Source organism: Aethalodelphis obliquidens, unplaced genomic scaffold (genome assembly GCF_003676395.1).
Source record: "Aethalodelphis obliquidens isolate GAN/ISIS:26980383/991018 unplaced genomic scaffold, ASM367639v1 scaffold35, whole genome shotgun sequence".
Lineage (NCBI taxonomy): Eukaryota > Metazoa > Chordata > Mammalia > Artiodactyla > Delphinidae > Aethalodelphis > Aethalodelphis obliquidens.
The window spans coordinates 4,162,033-4,178,728 of NW_020837979.1; the positions used below are offsets into that span (position 1 = coordinate 4,162,033).

The following is a 16,696-nucleotide window of genomic DNA, read 5'->3' on the forward strand; positions in this document are numbered from 1 at the left end:
GTTCTCTTTGTATTTTTTTACTTTTAGTGGTTTTACTAGCAGGTATCTCATTTGGTTCTCTCCCTATCTAATCTGCTTGGGGTTGTCACAGTTCATATCCTTTATCTATTTGGGGAAGTTCTCAGTCATTATCTCTTAAAATATTGCTTCTACCAATTTCTCTCTCATCTCCTTCTGGAACTTTTCACTATATATATATGAAATTATCCCATATATTTCTTTTTCATCTTTTCTTCATGCTGGTTATTTCCTTCTGTCCTATCTTCCAATTAATCACTTCTCTCTTCAGCTGTGTCTAATCTGTTTTTCTACCTACCAAATGAGATCCTAAATTTAGTTACTTTATTTTTAGCTCAAATATTCCACTTAGATATTTTTTGTTTATATAGTCTCCATGAGGATGCCAAAAGTGTCAATGCCATTTTCTTTCCTTAAACATGTTATTGTTTCTATTTTAAAGTCACTGTCTGATAAATCAATTATCTGAATCCCCTTTGTGCCTATTATTACTCTATGTTTTGTTGATCTTTTCCTCAATATTTTCAGTCACATTTCCTTGTCTACTCATATGCTTGGTTATTTTGGATTGAGTGCTAGACATAATATATAAAAAAAATCATGAAGATAGTTTAACGCTCTTTACAATATTATTTCCTCCAGAGAAGATTTAAATGTACTTCCCTTGAGCAGCTGAGATAGAGGCAATCTCAGTCTCTGATGATTTAAACAATCATGAATTGAGATAATTCTAGGCTGGACTTCTTTCCTTTGAGGGTTAAGGTGTAGGATTTTGCAGGAAAACCTAGAGCTGAGTACATACAAATTCTCCTCCTTCTTCGTAGGTTCTGAATTCCCATTTTATTCTCTAAGACCAATTAGTCTGTCAAAACCTCTGTTTTAGCTTTTTAGAGTCTCAGATACATTCTCTGTATTCCAGAGAGAAAATGGCAACAAATACCAGTTCTATCCTCTTGAACTTCCCGCTTTTTTGACTCTTGGCCAAGAAATTCCTCACTGTAAGGGTACTCTCCAGCTTTCAAGCAGATATTTAAAATATACTTTGGACGAAACATACTTTGTCCTTTTACCTCTAGTTTTCTCAGAAGGTAGTTGGTCTGGCCCTCGGTTCATTATTGCCAGAAATATGACTCCCTATTGCCTTCCTTTTTTGCTTCTATCTTCCTCTAAAGAAAACATTTCAGGAGAGGTGGAATGGTCAATATGGCAATCATTTACCCAGCTATGTAGCTATCCATTAATTTTGTTACCTACTTTCCCTAACCCTAAACGTTTGCCTTTACTGGCTTCTACCACTGGCTTCAAAATGAACTGTGAACAGAGGTAAAAGTGAGATTTCCTTCTTCTATGACCACAAAGGCAATGGCTCCCTTTTGAGAAGCTGGATAGTTGAATTATTGCTTGCTGCAAGCACAAAAGGAACAGTGCATAAGAAAGATCGTAAATTGTAAAGCTAGAGTAAACTGTAGGATCAAGTCTAGCCCCATTTTCTACTTGAAGAAACTCAGCATCAGGGAAACAGATGGACCAGCTTAAGGTCACACAGTGAGTAACTTGCAGAGCTGGGACTATAAAGCAGTCATTCTGCTCAAGCACCACCATTTCCAATTCAGTATAATGCCTTTATGTCTGAGCCATCCTGACCACTACCTTCTTTTTATTCTGGGTTGTGTAAACTACCACAGTTTTTACAGGGGACTATAGTCCTAGTAAAAATCACAGTTTATAAGGTCGGGTGTGATTTGGAGCTTCCTCTCTCATTTCAACCGTCCCATAGATAGCATTTTGATTTAGGTGACATTTAGCTTAAAGGAGCTTCATTCAGGCTCATCGGTGAAAGAAGAAATCAGTGGAACCCGTAATCTGTCATTTTTGTGTAGAGGAGGAATGATGCTTACATGATAAACTCGTTTGCTAATCTGCTAACAGTATTTACTGTCCTGCTATGGATTTGCTGTAAGAGTCTGCTGTAAGACGTTTAAGTCTCTACATTCTGGCTCTTCATTTCCTCATTTTTAAAATTAGGGAGACAGACTAGGTCAATGCATCTCAATCCTGGATGCATATTAGAAACTTCCATACACGTATTATATACTTATAAATAAACCTATACCTGGGCCTCAACCCCAGAGATCCTGATTTTATTGGTCTGGGCGGGGGTGGGGGCAGGCATACGTATTGTTTAAATGCTCCTACAGTTTTTCTAATGTACAGCCTGGGTTGAGAACCACTGCACGAGATGATCACTGATGATCTTTCCAAGACTTAAACTATGACTCTGCAAATAATCCATGAGGAAATAGCTTTGTAATTACATGCATATTTATAATTGCAAATTATAACACACCTTAAAATATTCCATTTCAAAATGCTTGCTAAAGAGGCTTTACTTTCAGAACACACTGAATTGCCCAAAGCAAATATCATAAAGGCACAATCATCCTAAACATGACAAAGTACTTTCTGACTGGTCCACTCTGCAATAACACAACATGGTGTGATGTGACATGACAGAACATAACATAATGGACACACTTCCAGGCTTTCACGTTTTAACCAGGATCTTGTGCTGCTGTGAGGTCTTAAGGAATCATGTTAGGAGATAAGTCAAATTTGCTGTTATTACTGGTTTCACAAAACTATAAAGACATACTTAGTAATACTAACTTCCATTTGCAAAACAGGACTTACTTCAGAGATGCAAAAGAAGGGACAGTACTTATCATTCCCGTCTCTGCCATCTCAATGGCATGTTTTATTTCAAGCTTTTTATATAAAGACACAATGCTTGACTTGGGTTGGTTCTCCCGAATCAAAAGCCTTCGCAGGTACTTGTCATCAAACTTCTTAAACCTAGAAAGAAACAAAAGCAAAGCTTTGATTAATTAACATGCCACGGATTAAGAAGAAAAACCTGGTTTTACCAATAAAATCATTTCCACTACTCCCAGGGAAGAAATTTAATAGCAGTGTTTAGTTAGTCTGATCATTATATGTGCATACCTGAATATATATGGATATGTAGAGCACATATTAGTATATTTCTGTATATAGCCACAACATACATGTATCTAATATTCACTAATTATAGATTAAAATGCAGATATTTCTACATTTCCTATGTCTCTGCTTCCCCCTTCAGCAAAATTATTCAAAAATGTTGTTAATACTCCCTTTCTCCAATTGCTCTCCTCTGATTCTCTCTTGAACATTCACAGATCAGGCTTTTGCCTCTAACTGTCCATTGAAGCTACTCATACTGAGGTCATCAGTGACCCCCACGAAATAAACCCAGTGGTCAACTGCTAGTCCTTCCTGACCTGTCCTGCTTAAAACAGTATCTTCCAGGACACCACACTCCCCTGGGTTCCCTCCTACTGCTTTCTCAGCCTCTTGCGTTGGTTCTGTTCCTTCTTTCTCTCCTCTTATGTCGGAGTGGGTGCAGTCCTGATCCCCTTCTCCACCTCCACTCACTCTCCTGTCTTGTCCAGCTTCGTAGATTTTTTTTTTTTTTTTTTTTTTTTTTTTTGTGGTACGTGGGCCTCTCACTGTCATGGCCTCTCCCATTGTGGAGCACAGGCTCCGGACGCACAGGCTCAGCGGCCATGGCTCACGGGCCCAGCCGCTCCGCGGCATGTGGGATCTTCCCGGACTGGGGCACGAACCCGCATCCCCTGCATTGGCAGGCGGACTGTCAACCACTGCGCCATCAGGGAAGCCCCCTCGTGGATTTTAATAGCATCTCTATACCCAAAATTCCCAAATTTGTGTCTGCAACTCCAGCCCCTCTCCCAAACCCCAGAAATGAGTGTCCAGCTCCCTGCTCAGCATCTCCACTTGGACATCTCATAGGCGTCTCAAACCTGGCGTGCTCAGAAGGATCTTCTCCCAAGTCCTCCCCATCTCAGCTAGTGACAACTCCACCAGGTAAAAAACCCTGATGTCACCTTTGATTCTCCTGCTTCTCCCCTATTCCATGTTATGGCCTGAACTGTGTCCCCTTGAAAATTCCTATGTTACAGTCCTAGTTCCCAGGACCTCAGAATGTGACTGTATTTCGATTAAGTTAAAATGAGGCCATTAGTGGGCCCGAATCTAATGTGACTGGTGTGTGTATTATAAGAGGAAATTCGAACACAGACATGTACAGGGGTAAGACCATGTGAAGAAGCAGTAAAAAGAAAGACACTGCACGTCGAGGAAGGAGACCTGGAGCAGGGCCTTCCCTCACAGCCTTAGAAGGAACCAAATCTACTGACACTTTGCTCTTGGACGTCTAGTCCACAGAACTGTGAGAACATAGATTTCTACTTAAACCACCACCGTGGGGTACTTTGTTATAAGCAGCTCTAGCAAAGTAATACCCCACATCCATTCTATCAACAATTTCTGTTGGTTCCACCATTAAAATACACACAACAATCGAACCACTTCTCACCATTTCTCCTGCCATCACCCTGGTCCCAGCATTATCATCTCTCAATGCGTTCCTGCAACAGGGACCCAGTTGGTCTCCGTGCTTCCACCACTGTGTTCCTATGGTCTATTCTTGACACAAGCCAGAGTGATCCTGTTAAAATGTAAGTCAAACCACGCAACTCCTGACTTGAGTAAAAGTACAATGACCTGGAGGCCCTGCACCATTTGGACCTGCCCCTCTCAGTGCTGTGCTGCTCTAACTCAGGTCCAGCCTCTCTGAGGTCCTTCCTGTCCTGGAAATGTGCCAGCTCTGCTACCGCCTCCAGGCCCCTATACTTACTATTCCTTCTACTAAGAACACTCTTCCCCGCACACTTGCAGGGCTCGTTCACAGACCTTCTTTAAGTCTTTCCTTGAAAGTCGTTTTCTCAAAACAGCCTTTCCTATCCATCCCATTAGAATTGCATTCCCAGAACTCCCTATTCTACTTCCCAGACATATTTTTCTCCATAGCACTCATCACTTTCTAACAGGCTATATAATGTACTCATTTATTTTATTTTCTGTCTCCTAGCACTAGAGTGATCCATATGGGCAGTTTTTTGTTTTGTTTGTTTGTTTTCCTGTCTCACCAGTGCCTAGAACAGTGCCAGGTGCACCGTAAGCACGTAGGCAGACTGGATCATCTGGTCCCAATTCCTCCCTGGATCCACACCCTGTAACATATCAAGTTACTTGGCAATGTCCTCCCACCGTGGCCGAGGTGCCCTGCTCTGTCCAGCTTCCTGCCACTGAGCTGAATAATGTCACCTGCTTTGGTCAATGGGCTATTAGCAGACACGATGATGAGACCAGAGGCTATTAATGGGCTTGTTCATTGAAGCTCACTTCTTGTGCTGCCACATCGCCATGAGAAGGATGTGTACGTAGAGTGACTCCTTAGCCGCAGGACAAAGGTGGATGTCGCATGAAGCAGAGTTAAGTCGCCCCACCTATACCAGAAAAGGCCAGCCGGGATCAGCTGATGACTGGCCAACCCTCTGAAGCAGGAGCAAGACCAGGCCAGATCAGCCAAGCCCAGCCCAGATCAACTGGCTCTCAGCCTCCTGACTCAAGTACTTTAATAACAAGCGACTGTTCCTTTGAGCAGCTGAGTATTGGCTACATAACTGTTACATAACTGTTATGCCAATATTCAAGTGAATCAGCATGCAGTTAAGTATTTGCTGAGAAAGAAATTAATGTATCAGAGTGATCCCCATAAGCCCAAAGAGGTTTACAGGCACTCCTGTGCTATGAAAGGAAGCAATGTTAACCCACATCCTTGGTGCTAGCCCTTTGTTCCAAATACCGGAGGGCTAAGAATAATTACAGATTCATCCTGAAAGGGCTTTGCTACTGACTGGCCACTGCACGAAACACTGGGTCTACTTTTTTCTAAGTTTATTTTGAATTTCATGTGAAGCTCATTGAACCAGGACACCTGGCAACAACACAACATCTTTTTAAACTTTTATTATTATTATTATCATTAGTATTATTGTTTTAGCTTTTCACTAGAGATCCACAAAAGGAAGAATAAACATTAAAGACAATGACATCTGATCTATGTAGTGTAGGAATTGTGCACTTTTTTTAAAAAATTTATTTATTTAATTTATTTATCCTTGGCTGCCTTGGGTCTTTGTTGCTGTGCACGGGCTTTTCTCTAGTTGCGGCGAGCGGGGTCTACTCTTCACTGTGGTGCGCGGGCTTCTCATTGTGGTGGCTTCTTTTGTTGCGGAGTCTGGGCTCTAGGCGCACAGGCTTCAGTAGTCGTGGCTCGCGGGCTCTAGAGCGCGGGCTCGGTAGTTGTGGCACATGGGCTTAGTTGCTCCACGGCATGTGGGATCTTCCCGGACCAGGGCTTGAATCCATGTCCCCTGCCTTGGCAGGCAGATTCTTAACCAGTGTGCCACCAGGGAAGCCCAGTACACTTTCTTTCTTTGCTTCATTTCCATACCTTTCATGTGTGCCAAGCTACACATAGGTGACTTATTTCATTATCATTAGACAACTTTTGCCAAATGTGAGAAACTTCCCTACTGCATGACCCTTTCATTTCATTCTCAAAGGATCAAATGACTCAAGAATTCTCTGGCAGGACCATTAAAAATCCACAATAGGGCTTCCCTGATGGAGCAGTGGTTGAGAGTTGGCCTGCCAATGCAGGGGACACGGGTTCGAGCCCTGGTCTGGGAAGATCCCACATGCCGCGGAGCAACTGGGCCCATGAGCCACAACTACTGAGCCTGCGCATCTGGAGCCTGTGCTCCGCAACAGGAGAGGCCGCGACAGTGAGAGGCCTGTGCACCATGATGAAGAGTGGCCCCTGCTCGCCGCAACCAGAGAAAGCCCTCGCACAGAAACCAGGACCCAATGCAGCCAAATAAATAAATAAAATGAATTTATTTTTTTTAAAAAATCCACAATAAAAGGATTTCAGAGGAAAGGGAAAGATACCCAACACACCTAAACCAATCACTTGTTTTTTATGCCATTTTTAGTAACATCAACAGTTACGTACAGACCAGAAATGAGATTGGAGAACTGATTTTAAAAATGGCCTGTACCAGAACCAAATCCCTCCATAGTAACTTCTCTTCTCTACTTGCCACATACAGTGTGATTGACAATCCAGGAAATTATTTGAAATTTACCTCGAAAACTTCATGCATGGAAATATGGAAGGGTCTATAAAATTATTGAATAAAGTACATACACTGCAGAGAAAAATGTTAGGCATGTAACAATATTACCTTTCAGACATTTAGTATTGGGTTGGCCAAAAGGTTCGTTCGGGTATTCCCATATGGAAAAACACAAACTTTTTGGCCAACCCAGTATTCATAGTCCAATTAGCCCGGTGCCTGTAGGTGTCTGCCTGGAACAGACTTACATATAAAGTGTCTCTGCCGGGAACACAGGATGGAGCCGGACTTTCTCTGACATTCAGTCCTTCACCTGAGTCCCAGACCAAACCACACGATCACAGCATTCACCTCTTCCATCACCTACCACTGCCCCAGGGCCTGGGGACCTGATTCTTACACCACGTCTCAGTTTCCCCCTGTAGAGGTAGAAGGAGTGGGATAAATCCTTAGTCCAATCTTCCCTCAGGAAAAGAACAAACTGTTCTGGGTTACCATGCTCACTTACCACTTCAGGAAAGGACTGACAGGATGCGAGAGAAAGAAAAGCAGTTGGGTTGAAAGGGAGACGGAAGATGGATAAACGCTTGTCTGTGAAAACAACGGAGAACAAGAGGCAGAAAAGCCTGTATCACAGGCTTGGCGGAGACAAGGAAGGTCCCAGGGACGTAAAACAGGGTAACATTGAAAGTTATGAGGCAGAGAGCTAGGGTTCTCTGCTCTACCTCCTGCCTCCCAGAAAGTGAATACTGCCCAAGATAAACGGCCTTTTGTTTCATACTTTTACAATGGAGAATTTAGTTTGCTTTATTTTATTACTATGTGCCCCCGTCTGGCTAACTGGGTACTCTGTCCATACATACAAAATATTTTTCCTTCAGTTATGAAGTCAGGCTAGATCCAAGGGGCCTTTCTACATTAGTAAACAACGTGGTCAGGCTTGTAAAGGTTGTGCCATCACTTATAGTCTCTGCAACTCATTACTTACCAATATCACACACACACACACACACACACACACACACACACACACACACACACACACACACACCTGTTTCCTGTGTGACTGTTTTGTTGCCTTTATTATATTGCAAAATTTTAAAGGCTCAAGTCTATGGCTTGCACTTTTCATGTACTCCAGTATCATGTCAGAACATGTGAGCAAACAGTAAGCCCTCAAAAATGCACTTATGTTCAATTACATGAATTGGTAGGTTGGTCAACTTCAGCAGTGGGGAAGATCTGTTAGCAAGTTAGAAAAGAAAAAACAAGAGGGTGATAAGGACCACCAGGTACCCTTTGGAGCCTGTCCATCTCTCTTCAGGCACCAGCTGAAATGCACGCCTTCAGAAGGCTTTCCCAGCCAGTGATGTGCCGGTGAATGTTAACAAATTACTTTCTGAGAAAAAAAGAGGCCCTGATCTGTAGCATTTGTCAGTCACCTGGCACACTCTCACCATGGCTGATTCAAGCCACCAATGCAGATGGCACTGAACTTAGATCAGGGAGGAGATACATACAGTCAGCTCCCACCAGCCCATGCGAGCTGGCTCCTCCGGCACCCCACTGGCCCTAACCCTGCTGTCTGAATCCATCCTTACTTCTTGATCCCATAAGCTGTATTTCAGAATATATTAAAGTGTGCACCTAATTCTGCCTGGCCTGTCTACCTCTTGTATTTCAACTATGAGATCCTTGAAGAGAGGCACTGAATCTTAATTATCATACATATATACACATATGTAAATAGAGAAAGAGAGAGAGAAACACATCTATGTAACTGCACATAATCTTCCAGAGAAGTGTAGCTTTAAAAATATTTGTTATTTTGGCAAGTCTATGTATCTCCTCAGGTGCTCTGGAGTTCTGCATTTGACAAAGCCCCTCAACATATATGGGAGAACAAATAGTAATGGAGCCCCCAGTTTTTAACCAAACAGACTGCATTCCTCAGCCGCCCATATAATTAGTCCGGGTCATACAAGGCCAGGCCATGTGATTCAACTGGAAGAATTGTGTGGAATTTCTGATAACTTTGGTTAGGAGGAAGCTAGTACATATTCTTTGTCTCTTCATTGACTTTATTCCTGGAATGTGTACACAATGGCTAATGCTGCAGCAGCCATTTTGGTTTAAGAGGCAACCTTGAAAATGGAGGTTCTTGGTGGAATCAACTAGATGGAAGGGTTCTGGAACCCTGAGTAATCTGTGGAGTGTAGCTCATCTATTAAAGGTACACTGCTGGGCTTCCCTGGTGGCGCAGTGGCGGAGAGTCCGCCTGCCGATGCAGGGGACGCGGGTTCGTGCCCCGGTCCGGGAAGATCCCGTATGCCGCGGAGCGGCTGGGCCCGTGAGCCATGGCCGCTCATGGCCCGTGAGCCTGCGCGTCCGGAGCCTGTGCTCCGCAACGGGAGAGGCCACGACAGTGAGAGGCCCGCGTACCGCAAAAAAAAAAAAGGTACATTGCCTACCTGATATTTACATAAGAGAGAAATAAGCTTCTATCTTGTTAAAGCTACTATTGTTCCAGGTCTCTATTACAGCTAAACTTTACCTTAAAGGACATACTATGGCACAACAGGAAAGATTTGAAACTCTGAAAAATAACACAAGTCAATATGCCCTGCTTCCTGTGGAGCCTTACTTGCTCCCTGTACTGTCCCAGGCACTTACAAATTGGTTGAACCATGTTTTTAGTTTTTCCACCACCTCAAGGCCATACCATTTTTCTTTTTAATATACAGACCATGGCTTGCACTGAGTAAGTGTTTAATAAATATTTGTTGAATTGATTTTCCTGTTCAAAAAAAAAAAAAATTGTCCTGCTTCCAGACTGATTCAGAGCCACGTAATAAAATAATGGCAAAAGGCCTTCTTACTTGTCTCTCCAAAAGTTGTGACCCCAGTGTCCACAAACATCTTCAATCCCGGTCTTCACGTGATCAAAAAACTAAAACAGAAAAAGCAGGCTGATTAATTTTACCTCAAATCAGTCATTTCCATTTCTATTCATAAAAATTAGGAATTTCTATTTACAGAAATTCTAATTCTTATTTCTACTTATAGTTGTAAATATTTTATCTATAGAAAGTCTAATTATAGAAATTTCTCTTAATATCAAGCTTAAACTTCAAAGACCCTGACAGTTTTTGCTTTTTGTTTATTTGAATAAACAATAAAACAACAATTCATCTTCGAACAAGTTGATGAGATGTTTGTCATATCAATCTTAGGCAATTCATAGATTATTTTTCTTATCATGTATATGTATGGCTGAGTCGCTTTGCTGTGCACCTGAAACTATCACAACGTTAATCGCACATACTACAATATAAAATAAAAAGTTAAAAACAAATAAAACAGCCTGTTCATAATTTTGGAAAATATGAAATATGGTAATAATTTTCCAGTAGAAACATTTCAGGTTGAAGGAAGTGATACTCCTGTATTCCTGAAGGAGTATAGCCTCCTTGGGGCTGTGTTCATTCTACCCCCAATTCACGCCCTTCTCCATCCACCCTCTACCCTACCCCACCCCCCTCACCCTCTGCCAGTTACCCCTTCAGGAAATGAGCAACATGGTGTCAAGCAGTCTGACTTAATCCAATAATTTTCCCTTTGACCATTTAAATTGTTACACTATGGTTACATTAACACCTACCCGACAATGGATTTCCTCACTGACAGCTTGCTGTTTCTTATTGGACCTCTTAACATCAAGGAACTCCACCAGCGGTCGGATAGTTATTCCCTGCACAGAAAAACAAGGAGGAGAAGGGAAACTTCTTGTCAAATTCAAGAATAACTTCTATTCTCCTAAACTTTGATAACTGACAAAAGATACCCTGCCCCCAAGACTTAACACAGCATATGTAACATTTTGTTACTTTTCTTCTTCCTCTCTAACAGCTGGCATATTTTCAGAGGGCCATGTCCCCAAACCTGCTACTAGAAGCAAAACAGTGGACAGAATGCAAGGAATTGAAAACGTAATTGTATGTAATTCTAAGAAATAGAAAAAGAGAGTAATTCTAAAAAATAATAAAGTATTATCCAGTTCAGAGGAATCACCTACTTGTATTATTCATAGAAAACATCTCAATGATTCATTCACTAATCTATTAAACAATTTTAATTGAGCGTTCAGGGCGTACATGTCGGCGGCTCGGGCATTTGGGACACAGGGATGGACAGTTAAGGACCTCAGCTTAAGGACTTCATAGTCTTATGAGGAGAAGGATATGCACAAAACCAGTTACAAAGTAGGCACAGGAGGAATGAGAGAGATACACAGGGAATGGGTCAAGGAAGGCTCTGCAGAAAGGGAACCCTGGATCAGAGTCTTACAAGTTGTTGGAAGCAGAACCTAGCAGAGACCTAACAGGAGCATAGGACCAGCCGTGAGAAAGGACCAGTGTGGGTTTGGGCATGTTCACAGGGCACTTGGGAAATGGAGAGAAACATAAGCTATTTAGTAAGCCAGGAAGAGAAAAAAATCCTTAATATAATAAAAAATATCTGCCAGAAATCTCTAGTGAACATCTGACTTAATAATGAAACATTAAAAGCATTTCCGTTAGAAGTAGGAAAAACACAAGGATACTCCCGACCTGCTGTTCCACAATGCTTGTCCTGGTCAATGAAATAGGAAGAGACAGAGGGGAAAGCATAGATACTGAAAATAGAGTGACAAGGGTTTTGTTGCTCAAGAATGACCTAGTTTTTGTCCTAAAAAATCGACAACAATCTTTTTTCATTTAAAAGTAACAAGAAAGTTTAGTAAAGTGACTAAACATAAAAAGAACATACACAAATCCATCCCATATACTAATTTAAAAAAAAAAACCAGAATAAACACCTACAAAATAGCAAGGAAACACACATGTATAGTGAGAGATAGAACGGGAGAGAATATACTTAATACTACTTTATACTACTATATTATATATTATACTATATGGATACTATATATATATATATATATATATATATATATACACACACACACACACACATACTTTCATACTCTCTACAGAAGTACATAATACAGTATATAATCCTATCATGAAATGCACAGAAAGCCTTTACAAAGAGAACTGTAAAATGTAATTAAAGGATATTAAAAAGATTTGAGTTTGAAAAACCACACAAAGTTCCTTGGTGGGATTAGTTAACAGTATTATGATGGTAATTTTACCTCAATATATGTGCAATACAATTTCGATAACATCTTCCAAAGGATTTTTAAGAAACGTGAATATTTAGAAGTTGAGAAAATGTTCAAAATTAATCTGGAAGAGTAAATGGAACCAGAAAAATTTAGAGAAAGGAGAATGATGGGGCACTAACAGATCCCAAAACAAACTATCGCTATTATGTTTAAAATTATGTGATACGGGCACTAAAATAGGCCAATGCGGGGTCCAGGAAGATCCCCGAGTCTCTTGCCTGGCTGGCCGATGGCTGCCTCCACTCGGCATGAAGAATTCATGACCAGGAGGCATTACTGGATTTTCGGGGAGGGGTGGATATGTTGAGAGATGCTCCCTGACACGACTGGTTCCTCGCTCACCTCTCTGCATGTCTTTAAGTCTTTAAGAATGTTTCTGGTAACGTAAACTGTGACACACACACATTTTGTAAAGGAGGTCATTAATTTTGTTCCATCAGTCCAGCTTTGGGCGTTTTTCAGCTTCACTTTCACTTTCTAAAACATGAATGATTTTGAGCAAGTTTGGCGTGACTCACCTTGTGTTCTACTTGTAGTTCAGTCTGCCACTTTGAAATAACATAGGAGGTAATAACCATTTTCCAATCAACACATATTCTGTCATTTTTAACTTATGTAAATGAAAATAGGTGTCAACATGTGGTTTACAGGGATGGGTGATTTCACTTTCAGATTCCATGAAGCCTCTAGGTTAATAATAGCTCCAGGAAAAAAAACCCCAACAAAGTCAGTGCTATTTATAAAATGACACAATGTGTTCTGAGGATACTAAGTGTTGTTTCACATGCTTTTCTCTACCAGGTATTCATTCAGTTAATAATAAGCGAGTGCCTTATATTTGTAAATATAGGACATAAAGGTAAAGATTGGACACGGGGCCTGCCCCAGTCACTAAGCTGATTTCTTCCACTAGACGGATAACCTAGAATAAATAAAACAAAACTGATCTACTACAGGAAGCAAGTGTGGCTCAGCGCCCAGGTCAAGTCAAGTTTCTAAAACTACAACATAATTAAGTTTATAATTAATAAAAGTATGGATGAGATGCAATGACACGTCTCATTTAAAAATACATATTTGTACAGATGAACCTATTTGCTGGGCAGGAACAGAGACACAGACATAGAGAATGGACGTGTAGACACGGTGGGGCGGGAGGGAAGGAGGGGCGGGATGAATTGGGAGATTAGGATTGACATATATACACTATCATGTGTACAATAACTAGCTAGTGGGAACCTGCTGTACGGCACAGGGAGCTCAGCTCGGTGCTCTGTGATGACCTAGGTGGGTGGGATGGGGGGAGGGAGGTCCAAGAGGGAGGGGTATATGTATACATATAGCTGATTCACTTCATCGTACAGCAGAAACTAACACAACACTGTAAAGCCACCATACTCTGATAAAAAATTAATTAAACCCCAAAAAGAAGTATTTGTTTAAACAGTGTCTTTTTAATAGTCCCCACTCTCTCTTAGAATTATTGGCAGTTGTCATGCTGTGCTCCAATGGAATTATTTGATAGGTTCTGCCTCACTTTCTCTCCCTCTCTTTGTTCGTTCCTTCCTCAATCCATCTATTTTGGAGGGAGGGGACATGGCATCCGAATGTCATATTAAGTTCCCCAAGCTGGATGTTATATTCTAAGAGCCTGGGTCTCTGGTTGGGGGACACAGTAAAAAAAAAAAAAAAAAAAAAAAAAGGGATACCTTTGAAAATGCACCTTATTTTACCAGATTGCAGAATTCCTCATTTTGGTCACCTGGGGAGCAGCCTGACAAGGCTTAGAAAAACAGCTTGTTACCATCCATGTGGGTGAAAAAATAAAGAAACCCCTTCGTTCTCCATCAAACCAATGAAAAACGTATTTGCAAAGCACAAGTTAAATTTTCACCCATTCATGTGGCTTCAGTGCAATAAACACAACACCCCAGAGTCAGGCCTGGCAGAGGGGAGCTGCCACACAGCAGCCGGGGAGAATGACGGCGAGGTAAGCTTTATTTGTTCCCTCCGCCATCTCTGCTTTCTGCCCACCCTCACCCTTCTGCTCCCAGTAAAGTGAGAGAGTAAAAGGCACTGCTGCCTGATTGAAGAAGGAGCATCTTTGGGTCTGTTCTTTCGGAAGAAAATGATTTCTTTCGTTTTTGTTTTTTCGCAATTAAATTTTGCAAAAAAACAAAGCGGGGGTGAGGGCAGGGGGTGGGGGACGGCTTTATATTTCTTTGCTGATTTAACAGGCAGGCAATTTCCAGAAAGACTTGAAGAAACTGTTTTCATTCATTAAAAAATATTACTGTCATGGCTATGCTATCCTATATTAGGCTTTTTCACATTCCAAACTTGACCGCAGAGATCGTAAATCTGGTTGTACACACAGTGTTTATTTTAGAATGGGGTAAATGGGATGAGAACCATAAAAGTATTCAAGGAGGAGCTTGCTATCTTGCAAGTAGGGTGAAATGCAGACTCGTCAGTTTCGGACAATGACTAAACAGCAGATTACAACACTAATCCAATGATGGAGGCAAAAAGAGACTCCGCCCTTGGAATTCCAGTCAACCGTGCTCCTTGATGGACTTCTCCTTAACTACTCAATGAATTTCCAGAATTGGGACGATCTGCCCTATAATTATAGGGACTAACTGAATAATAATTACTGGGCTCTGAAATACATTGAAAGGAATTAAGTTTTTCTTTCTCCTATTATCATTTTACTTCATGTTATAATGCAAACAGAGCAAATCATCAGGTTAAAACCTTGCATCAGGTATTGTGTTTACATACATATTTCCTCTCTACTGCCTGGGAGGGAGGTACCACGATTCAGGCCTTAGAGCAAAGCAAACTGAGGCTCACAGATCCTATGAAGAGCTGGGCCAGAACACTAACCCAGAACGGCCTACTCCAATGTCTGTGCTTTCTACTGCTGGATTCTACCCTGCCTCAATCTTGAATATCATTTTAAAACAAGAGAGACAGCTTATATTTTCTATATCATTACCAATCTTATTTATATGAAAACGAACGTACACGTCCAAGGAATCAGAATTGTTTACTCATTCACTATTCTCCACGCAAGACTGTTTTCCGGGAAGATGTTAATGGCTTCATCAAGAGGCTACTTTCTCTAATTATCAACGTGATTCAAGGAACGTTAAAATTCTCATTATAAATCTTAGTATCAAATAATAAGCCACGCGTCACAGGAAATTCTGCTTTAGAAGATGGTGCTAACTCTAGAGTATCAGGATGGAAGTATTAAAATACTTCCTACAAGAAATACTAAAATAAGAGGGAAGGGCATTTTAATGTTTAATGATAGGTCCATCAACATAAAAGTTGTCATTTGGAGAAGAATGCATCGCTATTCATCAGAAGGCAAAATTGTATGCATGGATGATAATTAGTTGTTTCTACTATGTTTGGAACCCACTAAGTCTCTCCTCCCAGGTTCCTTTCCCTGAGTCCCCTAATAATGGATGTATTCTGGAAAAAAGAACCTTTCTGAAGGCAGCGTGTGTGTATTTGTGTGTTTGTGCACATGTGTGTTCATCGTCTCCTAAAGACCAGTGGGGGATAGGAAATGGGAGGGAAAGGGGTCAGGTCAAGGACCCAAGTGATAGCCGTTAGTCTCCAGTCTTTGCACACAGAGAGGTGATGGGGCAGACCACAGCGAAGGGAAGGGAACAGGAGGTGTGGGACCACCCAATTCCTCTTCCTATGGGCGTCACAGTGCGTGTCGCAGGGTCATCCTTAAACCTAATCAGAGCAGAAGACTGTCCACGGGGCATGCTTGCAGATGCCGAATATGGACCCCCCCAAACGTCTCCATCACTGAAGGGTTTACTTGCTACATTTACAATACCAAACAGAGCCAACACAACTATCTTGTTTGTTGCCACTACTGTTGTTAATCTGTCACATTAAAAACTTTCTTAATCAATGTCAACTGTTGATATACACAGCGCTCATCCAAAGTGGGTGTGTAGTCCTTTAATGTGGGGACTCAAAACTTCACTTAGACCTTATGCCTGAGGTACGATTCCAAAAAGCCAAAATACGAAGAGCGTAAAAATGACACCTTATATTGACCACTTGTACGCATACATTCAATGAACAACAGTATACATTTATTGTACTATTCTTCTTTTTCCTATGTGATGTTTGTTCTGAATGTGGAAGTGCAATGTTATGTGTCGAATCTAATAACTAAACCACTGGAGCTTGCCTTTTGCGTGTCCTCTCTGGAATCACATCTCTCTATTCCGTCTTTTTTTATCTCACATTACGAGGCAGAGACCCATGGGGTTGGGGGTACGGGGCTGGTTTTACACCATGG

The 16,696-nt window shown here is 41.4% G+C and overlaps 1 protein-coding gene across 1 annotated transcript in view; it reads right to left on the reverse strand.

The window, feature by feature from the left end:
• Positions 1-16,696, reverse strand: part of SLC9A2 (solute carrier family 9 member A2) — an 86,907-nt gene that overhangs the window by 8,808 nt on the left and 61,403 nt on the right. The window contains exons 6-8 of the mRNA XM_027128711.1: positions 10,789-10,878; positions 10,007-10,077; positions 2,710-2,871 (exon numbers count right to left, since the gene is read on the reverse strand). Of these exons, the coding sequence (XP_026984512.1) occupies positions 2,710-2,871; positions 10,007-10,077; positions 10,789-10,878 (323 nt within the window). The remainder of the gene's footprint in view (positions 1-2,709; positions 2,872-10,006; positions 10,078-10,788; positions 10,879-16,696) is intronic.